This window comes from Salvelinus sp. IW2-2015, linkage group LG17, assembly GCF_002910315.2.
Source record: "Salvelinus sp. IW2-2015 linkage group LG17, ASM291031v2, whole genome shotgun sequence".
Lineage (NCBI taxonomy): Eukaryota > Metazoa > Chordata > Actinopteri > Salmoniformes > Salmonidae > Salvelinus > Salvelinus sp. IW2-2015.
In genome coordinates, this window is record NC_036857.1 from 25,623,512 (window position 1) to 25,645,705 (window position 22,194).

General features: G+C 42.5%; 1 protein-coding gene across 2 annotated transcripts in view; it reads left to right on the forward strand.

The window, feature by feature from the left end:
• The window catches only part of LOC111976526 (arf-GAP with coiled-coil, ANK repeat and PH domain-containing protein 3), a 71,245-nt gene extending 49,051 nt beyond the window's left edge, over window positions 1–22,194 (forward strand). Inside the window, exons 6-23 of one of the 2 annotated variants that reach the window (XM_024005412.1) lie at window positions 205–388; window positions 1,237–1,281; window positions 1,408–1,503; window positions 2,105–2,179; window positions 11,538–11,653; window positions 12,002–12,053; window positions 12,498–12,598; window positions 12,843–12,954; window positions 13,169–13,377; window positions 14,762–14,926; window positions 15,130–15,347; window positions 15,497–15,598; window positions 15,727–15,828; window positions 16,044–16,273; window positions 16,663–16,772; window positions 17,043–17,153; window positions 17,358–17,419; window positions 20,829–22,194. In XM_024005412.1, coding sequence (XP_023861180.1) covers window positions 205–388; window positions 1,237–1,281; window positions 1,408–1,503; window positions 2,105–2,179; window positions 11,538–11,653; window positions 12,002–12,053; window positions 12,498–12,598; window positions 12,843–12,954; window positions 13,169–13,377; window positions 14,762–14,926; window positions 15,130–15,347; window positions 15,497–15,598; window positions 15,727–15,828; window positions 16,044–16,273; window positions 16,663–16,772; window positions 17,043–17,153; window positions 17,358–17,419; window positions 20,829–20,935 — 2,197 coding nt within the window. In that variant the 3' untranslated portion in view covers window positions 20,936–22,194. The remainder of the gene's footprint in view (window positions 1–204; window positions 389–1,236; window positions 1,282–1,407; window positions 1,504–2,104; window positions 2,180–11,537; window positions 11,654–12,001; window positions 12,054–12,497; window positions 12,599–12,842; window positions 12,955–13,168; window positions 13,378–14,761; window positions 14,927–15,129; window positions 15,348–15,496; window positions 15,599–15,726; window positions 15,829–16,043; window positions 16,274–16,662; window positions 16,773–17,042; window positions 17,154–17,357; window positions 17,420–20,828) is intronic. The other variant, XM_070448021.1, reaches the window with a different exon arrangement.

Consider the following 22,194-nt stretch of genomic DNA (forward strand, 5'->3'; position numbering starts at 1 on the left):
ATGTTTCTCGAGTTTCCCGAAGTCCAAAACGAACAAAAGCATCCCAAAATGTTGTAACAATATATGCGCAAACTCTTCTGAACTGTTTCGAAGCAAGCAGACACCTTTACTCCTGTTATCTGCTCAGGTACAACTATAGAAATCACATGAAGTATCTGTTGTTTCTAGGACCCAATCTCAGTGTCCCCAATTTCTCATTCTCAGGGATGTCCGTAAATTCAAGGAGACCAAGAAGCACTTTGACCGTGTGCGTGAGGACTTGGAGATAGCCCAGGTGAAGAATGCCCAGGCCCCCAGGAACAAACCTCACGAGGTGGAGGAGGCCACCGGAACACTCAGCATCACCAGGAAGTGCTTCCGACACCTGGCCCTCGACTACGTACTTCAGGTCAGCGATAGAGAACCGTAACCAGGGATATATGACAACAGGAATTTAGACAGATTAGATGCCTTTAAATTCTGTAGGTCTAGAATAGAATAAAATACCAATTGGATTAGTGAATTCAATGGCAGGCCCTTAAAGATGGTGGTACAGTAGGTATGGCATTGTACTCAGTTAGGAAATTGTAGTCACATATTGTGGTTCAGCATGGTTTTAGCTCTGCATGCACACATGTTGTCTCCTCTCCACTCAGTCTCCAGACAGCTACTACGTCTATCTTTAGGAAAAGAGAACTGATGTGGTGTGATCTCTGTGGCTCCCTCTGTCTGTAGTATGTCTCCCGGCACTAACGTCCTCTCTGCTCTAATTTTGCAGTGTGTGTGTGTTTGTGACCCTGTTTGGTTTTAATTAGCTGAAGGCAGAGAAGGTCACGGTTGTGTCTGGAGATGTATTGTAGTGACCTCTCAAATGTAGCGCAAGATCTAATTTAGGTTTGCATCATTCATTAAGATAGCCAATGAGCTGAATMAATGTTTTTTCTTCTTAAATGCCAACATGATGACCATAATTGGTTCATATAAAGGTCATTACAGTATCATGTTGATGTTATGTTATTTTGTTCATAACATACATGAAAGCTGAGAGACAGGCAGGACTGCAGGACACATGCAGCACAGCTCTCGAGTGTGGTAAACGTTTGGTCACTGTTCTGACATTAGTGAAATGTAACTATTGTCCACTAGAGGGAGATGTTTCAATGCACAGTACAGTAATATCAGATCAGGCTGATTCTGGTGGTGTTGTAACATACCATATTACTACTCACTGTTACCCACTTCTCTCCCATCCTGCAGATTAACGTCCTTCAAGCCAAGAAGAAGTTTGAGATCCTAGATGCTGTAAGTGCCCTTAACGATCAGTCCCAACAACATGGAGTACAGCTCTGTAAAGTGTTTTGCTGTTGTTAAAAACATACCAATAATAGATTGCTTGTATTCCTCTGTCTGTCTCTGTTTCCCCTGCAGATGCTGTCCTTCATGCATGCCCAGTACTCCCTCTTTCAGCAGGGCTACAACCTGCTGGATGAGATTGACCCCTACATGAAGAAGCTGGCTGCTGAGGTGAGCATCACTATCATCCTCACCGCCCTCATCCAGAGCCACGGCCAGCCTACCGCTTTGCTGTTCCGTCAGGCCCTAAACCCTGGTTCCTGATTGGTATTGGATTGGTTCCGATTGAAAATATCGACCCAGGCAGAGTTGCGTCACCGAGGCTCTGTCCGCTGTTGTGCTGTCTGTTAACATAACAGTGCATTAGCCTTCTGATTTGACTGTGTGAAACCAGGGACATTATCTGTTGAAAATCCCTGAATGTGTTGGGTGGTAGATGTAGCAGATATACTGTAGTAGTGTTAGCCAAAGACTTCAGCAGCATGGTGTCCTCTCACATGTCCAGTATGCAGAAGAGTGAGACAAACTTGATCAGACGCTTCATGACAAAACATTGACCTCTCGCACGTCCCCGTGTTTGGACACTGCTAGTTCAAAGTGTTGCAGTCCGTTTCTGAGCTCCACTCTGTCTGACGGCTATTCTTTCACGTTGGAATTACCTATGTTTAAAATGAGGCGCTTCTGTGGACATTCCTTGGCTTAACCTCTCTTCTACCCACAAATCTCAGCTATGTGATCAACGTCATGTGTGTTTTGTAAATCTTGTTTCCAGTTGGATCAGTTGGTGATTGACTCGGCCATGGAGAAGAGGGATATGGAACACAAGCACGCCACCATACAGCAGAGGGTAAAGCAAGCAGCTATTTCACTCTTTCTGCTTCTCCTCTGGAAGTTGCCCGGGTCTGGGGAATCTTGAGTTTGCTAGCCTGGTCCCATATTGTATGTGCCATAGCCATGACTTCTCTATCGTTGCCATGCACCGCGCATGTATGGCTTGATGACACAGGAAGTTGGTGGCACCTTAAATTGGGGAGAACGGGCTCGTGTAAATGAATATAGAATGCATATGCTGTATTCTATTCTACTGTATCTTGGTCTATGCCGCTCTGACGTTGCTCGTCCATATATTTATATATTCTTAATTCCATTCCTTTACTTAGATTTGTGTATATTGTGTGTATTGTTGTGAAATTGTTAGATATTACTTGCTAGATATTACTGCACTGTTGGAGCTAGAAACACAAGCAATTCGCTACACCCACAATGACATCTACTAAACGCGTGTATGTGACCAATAAAATGTGATTTGATTTGATCAAATACATCAAACACATGGTTTGCAGGTGTTTGATGGCCTTCCGTTATGCGCCATTCTCCACTCAGCAGCCTCCTGTGCTTGATAATGATGGAAGAGTTGCAGGGGACCAGGGCTAGGATAGTCTTCTGTGAGTTGGCCATGTCTGTGTTGGGACTAGGCTGGGAGTTTGGCTGTGGTTTAGGAAACACATCAGAGCTCCCTCCAATCCTGAGTTCACCACCTGGCTACTGTTATGACTGGGGGATTAGGGAGGAGACTGGTCAGCGTTTGATTAGTCTGCCTCAGAAAGGCCAGTCGTTGGTTTAACCGTTAAACCAAGTGGAATTAAGTGTTTTTAAGAGGCTAATCCCAGTGTTGTCCACTGTAAATAAGAATGTTCAGCAATTTTGGTGTATGCTAGGCTAGCTAATCATTGAGATTTGTGGCCCGAACTGTGTGTTGTTGTTTTTTTGCTGACATTTGAAATGTGGGTTCTCTKCGTTCCGTACACGTTTACACAGGCGGCCAAATTCGGGTATTTTTTTCCCACGAATTGGTCTTTTGACCAATCCGTTCAGCTCCGAAAAAGATCGGATGTGAAAAGATTTGATGTGATTGGTCAAAACACCCATTAGTGGAGAAAAATATCCGAAATGGGGCTGCCTGTGTAAACGCAGCCTAGGAGTACAGAACGGAGAGAACCCACATAAAAATAAAAATAAACACACAGTTAGGGCGTAGACGTAGCCATAGTGCCTCTGATGTTATTTTAGTGCTTTAATGGATAATTTAGGTCTCACATGCAGGTCCACTGTGCCATGCTATATTTACTGACACAAATGTATCCGTCTGTGGGCTGTCAGTTTGCTGTGAAACTGGCAGAAAACAGACAGATACATTTGGGGCGAGTTGAAATTAGAAGTAACAAAATTGGTGCTATCCTCCCAACTTCTACGACAATTACCGTGAGTTGGCAAGGCAATCACAAACAGATCTGGGACCAGGCTAGTCCTGTTCTGGTTGTGAATGAATAATCCCTGGCTTGTTGAGTGGGACTTCCTGAGGTCCTCACGATCTCCATATGAATGAGACACTGCAGTCTCCAGTCTCAGGGTACTGAGCCCCAGGAACAATACTTACTTACCTCAGGAAGGATCAGTGGCCATCTGTCCATCCGCCTGCAGACAGCCAGGGAGACAGCCATGCAGACAGTCATGCAGGCAGCTAGACAGGCAGCCCTGGACACCCTATTTATCACCAGGCCACTGCCTGTAGTCTGGACACAGACAGAGAAACAGGAGGTGACAGATTGGATAAAGGCCTAGCAGTTTTTTATCTGTTTATGCCTGAAAACCAGTGGTTTTTTTCATGCAAGCGTCAAACTAACACACTCCATTGGAAAGTGGTAATTTGTGAGCATGTTAGCCAGTGAGCATAATGTCAGCATCTGGTCACAAATAAAATGTAGGCTATGTTTTTATAGGGCTGGTCATTTTAAAGAGGAGCTCAAAGATCAGGGACACGGTCTTCTAGAGTCAGATTATGAGATGCTGGAAGGCCAATAAATAGAATTATAATCTGAGGTGCAATGAAGCAGTTGAAATTATTGTATTATCACCCCACAATTGGTCTGCTATGTCCTCTTGCATGTTATAATGCTGCCCTCTTTATCTCTCTCTCTCTCTCTCTCTCTCTCTCTCTCTCTCTCTCTCTCTCTCTCTCTCTCTCTCTCTCTCTTTCTCACTCCTCTCTCTCTCTCCTTTCTCTCTCTCTCTCTCTCTCTCTCTCTCCTCTCTCTCTCTCTCTCTCTCTCTCTCTCTCTCTCTCTCTCTCTCTCTCTCTCCTCTCTTTCTTTCTCGCACTCTCTCTCTCTTTCTCTTTCTCTCCTCTCTCTCTCTAACCCATGCTGCGATCTGCTCTACCAGACTCTCATGCAGGTGAGTACATTTTATACTTCACATGCAACAAGCATGCTTGTCTGCTTCTTGTGATAGACTGATGCCGACTTACAGCACAGCTCAGAAGGGCCTCTGGAGAACATTAGCCAACCCCTTTGAAGTTATCTTAAGCACTAGTGTGTGGGGCTGCAGAGGCATACAACAGTACTCTGTGAATCATTTATATGACGCAATCAGATCCTCAGCGCTGACTGCTATAGGCATAGCATAGGATAGTATAGCATATACAGTCGTTTGTTCTGAAGTGGATGGCTCTGTTCTCATTTCTTCTCTTCTGTTCAGAAGTGTTCTGCTGAATGATTCTCTGGGTGTTTTGTAGATTCCGAGGCAAAGAAAGGTTGAATCTTATTGATGGACTTTTTGATGGATATTTGTTCTTAATTTCATACTATTGGGAAATGTGTTTGTTATCACACCACTTCAAGCATCACCTRCTAGCTCAGCTACGGCATTTGATAAATCAGTAGTGGCCTTATTACAACGGGCACAATTTTGTGTTCCCTTCCCCCTCCACTCCCTAAAGTCATACTCCGCTCTGAGCTGGTTAAATATCATAGYGATTTGATGGTTCTTCTCATCACATCTGGACATGAGAAATAACCCTTGTGTAAAGGTACATGGGACAATGGGGCACCCCTGACATTACCAGCAGAGAGATGAGAATAAAGTGCTGCCACCAAGTGTGACCGGAGCTCTATGGTAAACAGAGCAGAGAAAGCCTGTAAATGTCAACCCCCTGAGAGGTCTTATTCATTTCTAACTGTGGGTTTAATAGAGGAATTCTGTCCTCGGCCAAGTTTGATCTCTCCAGCTCAACACTAATACAGTACCATCACAACATATTGGGCTACTGTTCCTCTAGCACACAGCTTGTTAAAACTTCTTATGGCTGCAGGGGCAGTATTGAGTAGCTTGGATGAAAAGGTGCCCAGAGTAAACTGCCTGCTCCTCAGTCCCAGTTGCTAATATATGCATATTATTATTAGTATTTGATAGAAAACACTCTGAAGTTTCTAAAACTGTTTGAATGATGTCTGTGAGTATAACAGAACTCATATGGCAGGCAAAAACCTGAGAAAAAATCAAACCAGAAAGTGGGWAATCTGAGGTTTGTAGGTTTTCAACTCATCGCCTATCGAATACACAGTGGGCTTTGGGTCKGTTTGCACTTCCAAAGGATTCCACTAGGTGTCAACAGTCTTTAGAACCTTGTCTGATGCTTCTACTTTGAAGTGGGGCCGAAGGAGAGGAGAATGAGTTTGCCATGAGGTGACCATGCTCTGACCATGCGCGTTCATGTGAGAGCGAGCTCTGTTCCATCGCACTTCTGAAGACAATGGAATTCTCCGGTTGGAACATTATTGAAGATTTATGTTAAAAACATCCTAAAGATTGATTCAATATATCGTTTGACATGTTTCTACTGACTGTTACGGAACTTTTTGACATTTCGTCTGCTTTTAGTGAACGCGCTTCCTGACTTTGGATTTGTTTACCAAACACTCTAACAAAAATAGCTATTTGGACATAAATGATGGACATTACCGAACAAAACYAACATTTCTTGTGGAAGTGGGAGTCCTGGGAGTGCATTCCGACGAAGATCAGCGAAGGTAAGTGAAGATTTATAATGCTATTTATTACTTTTGTTGACTCCACAATTTGGCGGGTAACTGTATGGCTTCCTTTTGTGGCTGAACGCTGTTCTCAGATTATTGAATATTGTGCTTTTGCCGTAAAGCTTTTTTGAAATCTGACACAGCGGTTGCATTAAGAACAAGTMTATCTTTAATTCTATGWAAAACATGTATCTTTCATCAAAGTTTATGATGAGTATTTCTGTTATTTGATGTGGCTCTCTGCAATTTCTCCGTATATTTTGGAGGCATTTCTGAACATGGCGCCAATGTAAACTGAGGTTTTTGGATATAAATATGAACTTTATCGAACAAAACATATATGTATTGTGTAACATGAAGTCCTATGAGTGTCATCTGATGAAGATCATCAAAGGTTAGTGATTAATTTTATCTCTATTTCTGCTTTTTGTGACTTTGGCTGGAAAAATGGCTGTGTTTTTCTGTGATTTTGCGGTGACCTAACATAATCGTTTGTGGTGCTTTCGCTGTAAAGCCTTTTTGAAATCAGACACTGTGGTGGGATTAACAAGAAGTGTATCTTTAAAATGGTGTGAAATACTTGTATGCTTGAGGAATTATAATTATGAGATTTCTGCACTTTCACTGGCTGTTGTCATATCGATCCCGTTAACGGGATTGCAGCCCTAAGAATTAGGCTGATAAAAAAAAATATACATTTTGATTATAAAAAAACCTTTTCAGTGCTTTAATATTCAGACTTCAGGACTCCTGAGGTTTCTATACACAATCTCGTTTATATTTTAGGCTTTTACAAGCATTAGGAGTATATTGCAGGATTGTGATTTCAAAGACTTAATCGGCTAATTTGTCTGTGAAGGACTTGGTTAGGGGAATGAGAATGTGGGAGTTCTTTTTCACCAGTGTTGTACAGTGTCCACACACTCAAGATGGGTTCGGTTCCATGGTAACTGTTTCTCGTGGCAACAGCGAAGGGAGAGCTAAATAAACCAGGTGGGGCTCCGGATTAGGTCAGACAAGCTGTTGTGTTGTGGGTGGGGCTGAGGCTAGGGCTGGTAAGGCAAGGTGCCAGGTTAGTCAGTGGTAGATGACACCTCGGGTATGAGGGGACAAGAGGATCCTTGCTGGCTGCAGACAATAGTGGTGTAGTATGTCACTGCAGACAGACTGGCTAATCAGTGCCATCAACTGTCCTGTCCTGGCCAGGGCCCATGTGGCAAGGAGTGAGGGGGCATATGTGTCTCAGAGTGGTGGGTTAAATGCGGAAGACACATTTCAGTTGAATACGTTCAGTTGTACAACTGACTAGGAATCCCACTTTCCCTTTACCAGGTGGATGAGATATCAGGACGTTCCTCCCCAGTCTGTTTAGTTTAGTGTAGTCGACTTTAGTGTGTTCTTGCCTCATTTGACATGAGCTTCGGCTGATCCTGATCAAAATCTCCATCTTGTAGTATCTATGTGTATTTTTTATCAGCTGCATGATGTAGGCCACACACACTGCTGGGATTGCTGTTGAGACTGGACCGTTAAATGGCATATATACTGCTGAGGTGAATGAGTACATAGACATGAATAAATAACCGTTGTAAAAAGTGGCAACTTATTTCTGTGTAAACTGTCTCAAATGGCTTAGGGCAAGAACACACTCAGGAGGATAAAGGGCACATTTTATTACCCATTCAGCCGCTAACTGCCACTCCTTGATCGTCCTGAATTTCTCTCCCCTTTAGTCATATTTGGAACAATATCAGAGAGGGGTTTTCCAAGGGAACTTAGCACATACTTAACCAACTAAGATGCTCATGATGAGAATGAGATCTTAATATCTTACACACTCACATTTCAGCCAAGCAGAGTCTCTCTCTATCCAATATCCAAGGGAGTGGTAATGGCAGAGTACATCAATAGTGGGCCTTGTTGTCGGTCGGGAGGAAAGCCTGTGGAGAGTCAGACACCCACGTTGCTTTGCTCTGACCGATGGAGACCCAGGTCTTTGATATTGGAGAGTGTTGAGGGGTTCCTTCTCAAAGTTACATAAATATGTCCTTAGTTTGTCCTATAACTTCTTAGAATGGAGAGCAAAACATCGTCATAAGCCCTCCACAGCTCTGTACTCAGTAGCCTCTGACCTCTGACCTCTGTGGAACATGGCTGCTGGAATTAACGGTTTTCACCAGCATGGATTGCAACATCCATTCAACATCCATGCAACATCCATTCTAGTCTCCTTTCAATAATTGACTTATCAAATAAAGCACAAATGGGATTGCACCAGTAAATAGTTAGATTCGTTTTGAGTTCTCTGCGCCTACTAATTGGTGTAATATGTCTGACCAGAGCCATGATACACAACTCTATGTCTGACTATCTCACAGGCTGCTGTTGCCCCTTCGATGTCCTATCACATTCCACAGCTTCCAATTCCCCTCATCTGGCACAGCTCCGCTGCTGCTAGCATCCAGGCAAGGATCAGCTCATATAACCTAAGTTTAGGGTGRTAAGTTAGGGGACACAACAAAGCTCTAACAGTAAATAAATAAATAAAATGAAGTTAACGTAGCTTTTATTGTGAACCATTTGGTGTCTCTTGGTTTTTTAACATGGTGGCCCACCTGACTACATTGCTAACAAGATGCTCTGTTTCTATTCTTGTTGAATTATTTACTGCCAGTCATTTCCCCTCTGCATGATGCCAGATCATGAATAATGAATGGCCTTTATTGTTCGGTTAGCCTGCATACAGGAAATATTTGCTTCCCTTTTTCATAACATGTGTTGGGTTACTCTAAGGGCATTATGTTTATGGTAAGGATAAACATTCTTGAAGGGTACTGGACTAATTGATAAGTGRATATTTGTGTAGACTACACTATATGGTAAATGTGCTGCTACTGACATGTTTTCTGTAGTGGCTTGCATTTAGTTAGTTTACTCTTTGTTCGYGTCGATGGCAAAGTCTCATAGCTTCTCAGTGGTGATTGCTTGATTAACTGGGCTGGTTGCCAGATGGAATCATAGGGACGTGGGCCGGGCTCCATTTATTGCGCGCTGCAGAACACGCACGGGGTCCGAGTGTTGAGGAGTCGTAAAAGTGTCCAAACAGCGCAGCGTGGATTCTGGTGTCACTTTAACAAACTGCACGTCTTTGGGTCTAGAGCGACTGAAGGCAACTCTGGTTTGGAAGTTCGACGTTCCGCGAATAAACTGGCAGCTGTATGATAATAAGATCTAATCCAAAGACCCACACAGCGACGGCAGCAGGCAGGTGCTATTGTGGAGCGCGCACATGTCTGTATAGGGTAGTTATTCACGATGCGGTACTAACAGTCCCAGAATTGTTCAGTGTTCAGCGATCAGAGGACTTAACGGACGTTTCGTTTGCAGCTCGACAGAGATGCCTATTCACTGAGCATTTGATTAGAGTTCCTACATTTCCTGTTATATTTRTGTTTGCCTATTTACATGTCCAATGCTGGATAATTTAAAACGTTTGAAAATGAAGATATTTGGAAGGTTGGACCACACTCTGGTGGGTTGAGCTTTATTTTGTGGTCTATTAATCATTTATTTCACTTCTACTTTGTATTGTTTTGATTGCATTTGCATTATGTTGCTTTATGGAGAGTTGACCTTTTGTGAAGAGAGGAGACTCATCATTTGAATACGGATATTTTTGTGTGTCATAAAAATATGAATGTTTTTCATTTGTGTCATGACTTGGGAGTATTGAACAGCATATTAGAAATAATCTAGTTTATGGTAAACGGCAACACATTGCAGCTCAGACTGTAACAACAAATTGTACAAAGCATATTTGTGCATGTCAAAATGAGCGATTTTAAGAAGTAGTTGTATTATTCAAACATGGAGTGACTAGTAGTTAATGGCGTGCTGCCCTGCTCAGTGCTGCTAATACCCCGTTATGAAACTCAACTAATCACAGTGTCTGATGGGATCTGACTGTGTGCACCGTCACTGGCGTTCGTTTATCTAGGTCAGCTATGGAGCTATGGWGGTCAGCCTGAATCATCCTAAAAGAAAGAAATGACAGATTGGACAGAGTCGTCAAACCTTCACCGTTTTATTGCTTTTCATTAGAGAACTCATTATTCAGATGGAACTTGACCACGATGGGAAGATTGTGTTCAATAGGTTGTTTGTGTATTTGTCATGAAAAATAACCCAAACTGAAGCTAGATTAATGTTCTGTACCAATTCACCTGTCCATGGGTGAGTGTCACAGGCAAAGTTTCAGGACATCAAATGATTCTAATCTAATACTTAGATTCTTTCTTAACGTTCGTCTCACAAAAGACCGCCATATTCCTTCTCTGAGAACTCTTTCATCAAGACTCTATTCACTATTGAGACAATTGTGTCTTGGCAGAGGAAGCTTTACCACTGTGATGTAATGTGGTAAATGGGCCAGACAAAACACAGGCACTAAAATGTTTCTGTATTTCTGTTGAAGGCATGGTAACCGTTTTGTACATGTTGGTCTGTGTTGTGAGACATGCCTTTTTTTCAAGAATGATGCACATCATAGCTACTACTATCTAAATGAAACCAAATTACTGTCTGACTTGGCACAATGATTCATGATTCAGCTGAGACTTGAACCGACGGACTGCACTAGGACACTGAACCTCAAGTAGCTGCCTTTCACTGTGTAGTTGGTGTAAATGAAGAATCTGTGAAAAGGGTAGGGGGGGTAGTAATTCTCTTCAGCCAGAAGATGCTTACACAACCATTTGCGTCACAGTGAACATCTCAGATGGGAGTTCCTAAAGGGCACAGTGAATCGCTCTGTGAGGATGCACGGCACACTTTTCCCATCACATGCGCACACACGTGAATTGTGTTAACATGACTGCACAATCTATGCATCTTTCATGGAGGGCTTATATCACATCCTGATCTTATGTGATGTCATAGTTCAACAAAGCGCAGAAGAGACTCCACTTTAGTGGTTCTCATACCTCTCCTTTGGACCCCCAGACTTTTCACAATGTTGTTGTAGCCCTGAACTATCTCACCTGATTCCCCTTTTATAAAGGGATTGTTGACGAATTGAATCAGGTGTACCAGCTCTGGAATAGATCAAATACATGGAACGGCTAGGGGGGTTAGTTAGCATTTAACACTGCATTAGGGCGATGGACCGTTACAACATACTCCTCAGAGGACGAGTTTGAGAACCACTGCTTCAGTCACTGTCCCTCTCAAATGTGTTACCTCACTGACCAGTGAAATACCCTAATTTGTTCCTATGTCGAGTGGCAACAGGGTTAACTAGGTGTCCCCTTTTGTCTCTCTCAACTCTGACAGGACTTCTCGTATGACGACTCAAAGGTGGAGTTGTTCAACGTGGACGCTCCCAATGGCGTGGTGATGGAGGGGTACCTGTTCAAGAGGGCCAGCAATGCTTTCAAGACCTGGAACAGGTAACTAGATGACTGACAAGTAGCCATCACTAAACCAGCCATACTCTGGTTTCAAGTCTATATATGCAGTATTACAGTAATCCTGTTGATTTTGATCTCTACCGTGGCAATGGTATGTTTTGTGGATATTGTATAGGATATCAAGACATACCATAGGGAACTAAAGAAATAGTCTACTCGCTAGGAAACCAATGGCCATACTTGCTAGCATTGAGTTACCTTGGTTAGAGAGAGACCCCCATTTCCAGTGAGTTCACATCGTAGGAAATAGTGGAGATCTATAATATATACTGCCTGTAGAAACATATCCATTTAACATCCATCTGTTATTCATTTCTTGTTTTTCAGGCGGTGGTTTTCAATCCAGAACAGTCAGCTGGTCTATCAGAAGAAGCTGAAGGCTAGTCCACATAACCACCAGCTATCATCTCTATAGGTCCCTGGGGGGGGTTAAGTGCAACTTTAATGGTGTATAGAGCTCCTCTGAAAGTCACAGTGATCTACATTGGCGAAATGCAACCCTCCCTCATTTAACACTGCATTAGGGCGATGGACCGTTACAACATACTCCTCAGAGTCCTGTCCAAAGACTACGATGGATGGCTGTGTTTGTTAACCCCATCCTACGGCCTTACATAGACCCTCACATTAATCCATAGTGGGATATAGAATGTGAGCTTCAGTGTACCCATGTGCACATTGGTTTAAAAGGGAAAAGGTGCTCAACTTGGGAATCCAAACGACATGTCTTACTTACTCCAGGACACATTGGACATAATGTTGGTGTGATGAATAATTGAACTGATTGACTGACCGGGCCTTTTTCACTGTTACTGACCAATAGGATTCCCTGACGGTGGTGGTGGAGGACCTCAGGCTTTGCTCTGTCAAGCCCTGTGAGGACATCGAGAGGAGGTTCTGCTTCGAGGTTGTCTCCCCCAGCAAGTATGTTCTTCTTAGTGCCCTTATATTAAGGAATGAACTGTAACTCAATTCACCATTGTTCCAAGGGATTTGTCTTACACATCCATTAAATTTATTTAAATCCCTTGAGGTGAAATTTTAAGAAAATGTCCAATAATGATTTCTTCTAAATCATTCTCCTTCTTCTAAGAGGGCCAATGGGCTATAGTTTTGTACTGTTGAGAGACTGKGTGTTGTAATATGGGGCTGTCTTTCCATTCTACAGAAGCTGTATGCTCCAGGCGGAGTCAGAGAAGCTTCGGCTAGCCTGGATCCAAGCAGTGCAGGCCAGCATTGCCTCAGCATACAGGGAGAGCCCAGACTACCATTATGTCGAGGTCAGTTGGTCCATCTATCTTAAACATAACTGTCAAACAAACAATGATATTCTCTTCACTTTTTCATCACGACACGTCATTTATAAGCTTATATGCTTGCATGAAGTGATAGTCATTTGTGAGATATCTAAAATCAAGAGTCTCATGCCTCAGAGAATAATGCATGCCTCTAGTATGCTGTTTACCATGTGCGCGTGTCTCTTCTCACCACTAGCGCCTGGACAGGACCGCCTCGCCGTCTGTCAGCAGTATCGACTCGGCCAGTGAGCCTCGGGAGCGTAGCATGAGGGGGGAGAGTATTCTGCACCGCATCCAGTGTCTCCCGGGCAATGAGTATTGCTGTGACTGTGGCCAGGCTGACCCGCGCTGGGCATCCATCAACCTGGGCATCCTGCTTTGCATCGAGTGCTCCGGCATCCACAGGTAATGTCAGTTTGTATGGAGGCCAGGGCATCCTGCTCTGGCATCCACAGGAACTGTGTCTGGATGGACTGGAGACATCTGGGTCACATCAGTTTATATAGAGCATAATAAAAGATAGTCTTATGAGTTATATTCAAAATATATTAGCTCGAAAAAGTATAGCTATATATTAGCTAGTATAAGTTTAGCATAGCTAGCTTGGCCTGCCGAGAGCGACTACATAAAGGCATACTACACTGGCCACGCATACTGTTGTATGGTCTACTCTAGACCTAAGCTACTTTTGGTTGTAGATCAATGGATGTAATGTAGTAGCAGCAGATTGTAGCGTAGGGCGAGGGGTGATTTTTAAGGGGTCACTTGTGACTGTTTCAGACCATGTTTCTTACCTTGTGCTGGTCTCTTGGCTCTGAGAATATGAACGAGTCCCAATGACCAAAAGGGTGCCTTAGACTTACCTTGTCATCTGCTAGTATAGGGAACGTTCTGCCACACCCCCCGCTGGGTTTACTATGCGGCTGGGCCGCTTAWCTCTACTTATGGGATCACGCTGTGTTTGATTGGGAGAGCTCATTGAGTGAGTAGACAGGGTGGGAGTTAGACGATAAGCACCACAGCACTGAGACACTCTGAATATAATGGCATCCCTTTAATGGTGAAAGTACCCAATTGTTGACTAACCAGGCCAAAGCAAGCCGAAGATTCCTGTCTAATACCTGTCTGTTCTTAATACTGTAGCTCTGTTGACTCTAGAACTGCATTCATCGGAGCTGTACCCCGCTAGGGTATTTGTCAAGCATTAGGCTAGATGGGGAAAGTTCTCCTCCATTTACGGTTTACTGCAGAGATGCAGCAATTATCAATGCTTATGTAATCACCACCTCCTCTGGACCATCTGCTGAATATTCATGATCTGTTTCTCTTAGAGCCTGTCTTCTCACAGTGTTGAGATGAGATCACATGAGGTTTCCCATTAGAGTGGCGGAGGGATACAGAGACACTATCTCACACAGTTTTTATTTTGGCATGCCGCGCAGCAGTTGCCTGGATACCAAAAGGTTTTGTTGGTGGAGTGGAGATTTGCATGACATTGAGGGCAGCTACTCTGTTTCCAAGGGGATAACGCCCGTGTGATTTGAAACCTCTACTGCAGCTTTTCAACTGTCATAGAGCTTCCTGTGTTGCTTATTAGGGGAGGCTATTACGTCTGCCTTCTTAATGTTGTTATAAGCAAAGCAAGGAAAAAAATATGTGCGTCATGTTGTTAGCAACACTAACTTCAAATGCTTCTTACCCAATAATAATTCTAGCCACGGAACTTGAAGACATACATGATTCAAATGCCATCACTTTAAGTCTTGTTGTGTCTCGGTCTCTGTTGCAGGAGTTTGGGGGTTCACTGCTCCAAGGTGCGCTCTCTAACGTTGGACTCATGGGAACCTGAGTTACTCAAGTTAATGTGCGAGCTGGGAAACAGTGTCATCAACCACATCTATGAGGGAGCATGTGAGGAGCAGGGCCTGAAGAAACCAGGGCCCTCAAGTTCCAGGTAAGAACTGCCACACCCTATTCAAATGCCTCTACCTGATTTAAAAATATTTWAAAAATCCCCCTTTGAATATTTAGATGATCAATTATTTCCCCCCAGATTATTGGTGGAGACTGGGAATGTCCTCTGAGCAACTGTGTATATTTGATGGTTAGYTGCTAGGGTCATTGTCATCAATCAATATTCCATGCTATCTTCTGCAGGCAAGAGAAGGAGGCGTGGATCAAATCTAAGTACGTGGAGAAGAAGTTCCTGAAGAAGTTGGGGGCCACCGAGGTGCTGGTGAACGGCGGGCGAAAGTCAGCGCGCCGGTGGAGTGTGAAGAAGTGCCGGAGACACAACAGTGCCACCACAGTGCCCAAGACCCGACGAAAATATCGCCAGGAGCTGGGTAGCGCCTCCCCTGCCACCCTCTCCTCGGGTACTCTAATTGCTCTCCTGCCACTAGAGAAAGGACACCTTATTTACCTTTGTATTCATATTCCCAATAGTGCTAAACCATCAGTTGWCAATGAAAACCCAGTACATAAGACATTTAACATTTACACATTCCCTCCTTGTGCTTAACAGCGGCATCAGCTCTAGAGAGGAAGTTCCGACGGGAGTCACTGTTTTGTCCAGATGAGCTGGACAATCTCTTCTCTTACTTCGACACAGGATCTGGGCCTCGTAGTAAGTTACCTACCCATCTAATATAGAAACACGGCACCCTAAACTACAGAGATACTTGAATCCTTTGTGGTGAGTGAAGTGAAATAACTAGAAGCAACACTAACGTGCCCATGGCTTGGCTCCTATTGGCCCTGCAGGTCTGAGCAGTGACAGTGGCCTGGGCGGCAGTACAGACGGCAGCACCGACATRCTGGTGTTCGGCTCAGTGGTGGACAGTGTCACAGAGGAGGGTAAGAGAAACGCATACGGGTAACTGATGGAATGGTAATAAAATGTGCAACATACATGTTCAGCCATCGTTTTGAAATGCCATTTTCAGAAAACCTGATAATTGATCTCAATTATCCTTAATTGCCTTTGAGGGGATAAATAAAGTTGTATTGAATCCTAGTTGTCACGGTGGTTGTTCTGGTTTTGTAACTCTGCTGCTTCTGTCTCTCTGCAGAGCGTGAGGTGTCAGAGGACTCTAGCGGAGAGGCTGAGATGGAGCCGGAGCCTGAGACCCAGTCTGACCCAGAGGATAGGCGTGAGCTCCACCCTGGGGCGCTGCTCTACAAGGCCTCCCAGGCACGCAACCTGCCCGTCATGGCCGAGGCGCTGGCCCACGGGGCTGACGTCAACTCCGTCAACGACGAGGATGATGGCAAGAGCCCACTCATACAGGCTGTGATTGGGGTGAGCCATTGTAATAACAGGCAGGCTTGTTCTTAGTACACTGGCAAAGGCAGTCCTTGTCATTCACGATGAATAGTGCTGGAGGCATCTTGCTGAAATATTCTTCTTCAGTAGCCTCAACTGACAGCACTGCAACATACATGAATGTGTGCATCTATCCATGATCACAATATTCTAAATATGCACAACGTATTGGGAGCATATTTAGAGTGTGCGACTTTATGTAATTATTTTTATACGGTTTACCTTCCGTTAGTCAGCACCTCTACGAACATTTTTGGGTGTGCGTCAGCTTGTGCTTTTTACTGACCACAATATTCTGTCACATTTTATATGTGCTTTATTTGGCCACATGGAGAGAGCCTCACAACGTGTGTGTTCCATTCCAGGGCTCTTTGATAGCCTGTGAGTTCCTGCTACAGAATGCAGCTGACGTCAACCAAAGAGACGCAAAGGGGAGGGGGCCACTACACCACGCCACATATCTGGGACACACAGGGTGAGTAGTGCCAAGGCATAACACGTTCCCTGTTTCTTTGCTTACTATTGTCAATGTTCTTTTTGAGTCACTAGTGAAATTTTTTAAAGAATAGTTTATGGACAATGATGTAGCAGATTATTGTTCAGTTCTTTTTTACATTCATATTGTTCCTCGGACTAGATGGCATAAGGGACAAAGCTGCTGGGTCCAGTTCTTTTTACGCTGATTCGATGTGGGAGCGTTCAGTACATGTTCCCGTCTGATCTGTCTCCATGCTGCCCTCTACAGGCAGGTGTGTCTGTTCCTGAAGAGAGGAGCCACGCAGAACGACGGGGACGAGGATGGCCAGGACCCTCTGAGTATCGCTGTGCAGGCAGCCAACGCAGACATCGTCACCTTGTGAGTTTCAGTGGGACACAACACCCTTGTCCCTCAACTTACTCAGCCTCACACGATCCTTTGAAATACATGTTATGACCGGGGGTTAGCTTGCTAGACTACTGTAGCTCGTCACTTCTGGCAAGTATGAGTGGATCCATCTAACATGTTATGTTCCATCCCTCCCTCTTTCCTTCTCTCTCCCACCTCCCTTTTTCCCCCAAGGTTGCGTCTGGCCAGGATGAACGAGGAGATGCGGGAGTCGGAGGGACCGTTCGGCCAGCCAGGTCAATACCCCACCAGCAGCCCCACTGAACAGCAGTATAAGAAATGCATACAAGAGTTTATCTGTCTCAACATAGCTGAGTGCTAGAAGTCAGTCACACTACCTGGTCTAGTTCAGGCTTTCCCTTCTGGTCATGGTTGGAGGGGAAGCCAATAGCATACCAGGACTGTGGCAGGACAGGCCTGTCGGGAATCTTGTGCAGGAAGGAACGTAGTCCAAAACACACATTTCTCTACCAGATTCCCTACACGCTGCTGTCCCTCCCAGCTTTATGGTTTTTCTCTTAAAGACCTGTTTAACCCAGTGCTGTAGACTAACATTGTTCAAACGAGACCAGACCAGAATATGCCAACTACTATTCCTTATCAACGGTATAGGATGTCAGTATCGTTAACTCTTATCATGATGTCAAACTGTACTGTTGACTTGGACTGGCAACATTAGTTCAGAGTTAGATCATTTGTCAACAAATGGTTAGGGACCAACTTTATAATCGACTTTCTAAGTTAATTTAAATCATAATGTACCCTACCTAATAACCATGTCAAGTGAATTAATTCAGCTGCTCTTTATTCATTTGGAGAGGGGACAGGTGTTTGCTTGTGGTTTTCAAGGTAGGGTAGTGTGCTCCGAACCAAAGACCAGATCAGACCAATATGCTGCACAATACTTTCATCAAGCTACTCTACCTGCTCATGTAACAATAACAGAGCAGCATACGGTAGTCTTGTCAAYGGTATAAAAACAGACCATTTCAAGGCCTGTAAGTTGTTGTCTTTATATCTTGTCAGTTCTGCTCCAGCTGTGTTGTGTTGTGGCATGAGGTGGTTCTTTAGTACACGCACGTTGTGTGAAAAGAGGCAGGTACTTATGAATTTCATTATGGTGATTAGACAGGATAACAATGAAGCTAAGGAAAACTGTGATTGAGTGTAGATGATGTGGATTATTTATCATTTCATAGATTTTAAAGCAACATTATGCACTTTTCCTACCAACAATGATTTGAATTTCATTTAGTTACTTTTCGGTATTTTCATTTAGTAGTGTAGGTTTTCACCTTAATTTATGATGAACTGCCCAGAGCAATAGTGCAATGATAATTTAAATACAGATACTCTGTATTTTTTGTATTAATTTTATCAATACGATGCAGATGGTATTTTTTTAACTGGATATATTTTGTTAGATTTTTATTTTCCTGAGCACAGTTAACCTTCACTGTCATTTCTTCACCTCTCTTCTTGGAAAAGACAACCACAACTCACAATCTTATAATAGAAAATGKCCGGGATTTACCTTAAACTGCGATGAGATGGAAGTTTTTTTTATATAATATGAAAACTAAAATGTATTGGGTACAGTATTTGTATATGTTTGTCGAAAATATTGACTTCTTATGGTATTCTGATGTATCATGGCTATACAGTATTAGATTAGTTCTGGGTTTCTTGGTTAAATAGTGCATGGGTTGCCGGTGCCCAGGTCTTTCAAAGCCATGTTGGTTTTGTTTACTTCATTAATCTGTGTATGGTAATATTTTATATATTGTTAAAAGAAAATAACTGCGTGATGTGCTGCCAAATCATGAGAACTGTACATAAAAATACATTACAGATCAGTTAGATCTGTGGTCTATAATCAAACTAAAACAGATATATTGGATAGAATACCCCATAATATACAGGCATAGTTTCCCATTGACTTCTACAGGCCTATGAGAACAGGAGAGAAAGCTTGGTCCATGCAAATATGCCAGCTTTCCCTCTAGCTCCTCTGAATACCAACAGAATACCCCCTTCTCTGTAAGCACTGCCTGTGTACACACTATACATGCCGTGTGTACATAGTGAGAGGGTGACCACAGTGCCCAGGTTTAATTTGATACTGTGCAGTTGCTTACTGCCATTTTGAAATAATCTTAAACAGGAAATGTAATTAGTTGTCCTCGCTTAAGGCTAGTAACAACTTATGTTTGGCATTGCGTTTGTGTTGCTTGAGTTTACTTCAAGCCAAAGACCACACAAAGTTCAAGTCATTTGAGGAGAAAATAATGAGTAAAAAAGAAGACGAGACCAAGAGTAGTGACTCTAATGAAATATCTGGGAAACAATGTTATGACTAAACAATGCCGATGATTTGCATCAAGCCACTAAAGGTTTACATGTTGTACAGTGTATGAGTCAGTGGATTGATTAAACTATAGGTTGACTAGGTGACTGTTATGCTGTAAATATGCTAAAAACTATTAACACTTAACTGCTTGCTTCTATCTTCTGTATTTTCATTTTTGTGTTTCTGACTTAAATCTGTACATTTTCTTTGTATATTGTGAGAGAACACGTGTCTCTGAATATCTTTGTGCAAGTTACACTACTGCTACCGTTTATGTTCATTTCCTTTTCCTAATATCTTCTAACATGAGAAAATACTGAAAATAAATGAAAGATGTGATTCAAAGCCTGACTTCTCCCGCTGCTTCTTGCTTCATTTATTCTGTTCTTTTATATATCACCGTTATAACACTTTCCCTCTGTCACTACAACTAACCGCATTAACCTGAACTGGCACTGTACCTATTAGTCAACACATTTTTTTGGTCAACACATTTTCAGAGATTAAGAAACGTTGTCCTCTGACATTTAACTCAAGTATGGATTCAAATGAGTTATATGATGAATCCAGTTTGCCCCTATAACATTAATGATTTACAAAACCCTACTTGTTTCAGCACTTTGTTTTCAATTTCTCACCTGTAGGTGGTGTGCTGCTTAAAGAAAAGGTTCCCCCATTTTGAATGTTATATTGTTTTTGTGCATCTCTGAGGGATGTTCTATTGATTCCCGGGGTCATTTCATGTGTATCTGAGTTATTGGCGTTCAAGTAGGCAGAGATCTGGCTGATATGACGTACCACCATGACAAAGCCGCTCTCATTACACTGGAAGTTAATAGGAATATGACTTTTAGATCGCGAAAACATCTATCATGTCAGATTTCAATACTGGCGATGTCATAACTCGGGAAGGATGTCTTCTCTCATATGAGCCATTGATCATAGACACACACAGGAAGAGACTGGAATGTTATTTTTAATTAGTCAAGCTGAGAATTTCTCAGGAGGTCGAAAGGAGTTCGACAGACTGTAACCATGGTCACCAGAAAACTAAAGCTTGAGAATTTAGAAATAGAGTGAAGCCGAGCGTCTTGGTGCCTAGACTGGTTTTGTTCCTCTGTTGATTTATCTAGATTAGAGGCTCTGTCGTTTTTGAAAATCATTTCAGGTTTTGAACAATCGATTTCATTTACACAAATTCCACATTATTGTATGGTAGGCCTACTGTTATTTACCAGATCGATTTAATGCAATTCTTGATGATAATGTTCTGTTACATTGCTATGCTTTTTCAGGAGACACTACTTACCTGGATATCTTCCGAGAGTTTTCTCACATGGCCTCACACAACCCAGAGAAGCTGAAGCGGAGGAGTGTGCATTTCAGACACTCTTTCAGGTAGCCCACGGAGGGATGAGATGTTTGGGAAGTCATACTTGAAGAGTGCAACAGTCACTTTCCTTACATCATTACAGATTTGCATAGTGAATCAAGCCCCCTCAGAACCTGACTTCACTAATCCTCTCCGATCCTCAACTCATAAATGTTCTTCACAAATGAGAACCACTATTGCCCTCTTCCAAATTGCCCCACAACAGCTATTATCTCTACTGATAATSCCAATACCACCTCACACTAAATTACTCTGATCATCTTAATGGTAAAACCACTTTTGTCAACATGCACTACAGTATATGGGAGATGCCTAGAAATGTTGCCTCTGAAAACATAGGGAGATGCTATCAAGAATTATTGTCACTGTGCTACAAACATCTGTGGATTCTTAGATGATGTTCATGTATTACTTCTTTGACAGAAGATGCTGATGCTTTTCAGCAATTGAGAAGTGTATTTTGTTGGAGAATGCTGTATGTTACAAATGTGTGAGATGCATATTCTGTCATCAAATCAATCCTTTGTTTTGATAACTTTTTGTAATGTAGCCTGTACTCGCTTTATGAGGATTTGCTGGACTTGTCCTCTCTTATTTGCCGTATGACATCGTTTTTAAGCGTTGTTGTTAAACGTTAACTTTAGATAAATCCAAGCACTTAACAGTTTCTCATCCTGTGTTCTAGATAGATGTTAAGAGTCTTTAAGCATTATGCGTTTTCTTATTTGTGTGCTCAGATCAGCTTTATTATTTTGTTCAATGTACCTGACTCATTATAGAAGGAATATAAGCATATTATTTACATTGCAAAATGTTTAGTTTTTTTGTATTCAGCTGTGTGTGTAATGCATGCCTTTGGTCCATTTTATATTTCTTACACATAAACAAACTTGAATTAAGCAGCGATGCCTCTACACTACAGCCTATAGGCTAAATGGATAGGGTTGTTTACTGTGTATACCATCCAGTTCTTTGAAATGTGTTATAATGTCAGTATTATTTTTAAAATACATTTTGTTTTTATCCTGGAACTATATGGAAGGTGATTTTTGATTTTGACTATGCTGGTATAGTCTTAATTTTTGATGAAATGTAATGAAAAATCTCTTTATATTCATACCACTATGAATTTCAATGCAGATATTGTATATAAACGCTGTAGAGGCAAAATGCTAATATATCTGAAAGGAAAGTTATTTTGTCATGAATATTTTTGGAAGATGTATGCCTCTTGAAGGGTGAAAATAAAGAAAGTCTCTTAAATCTGA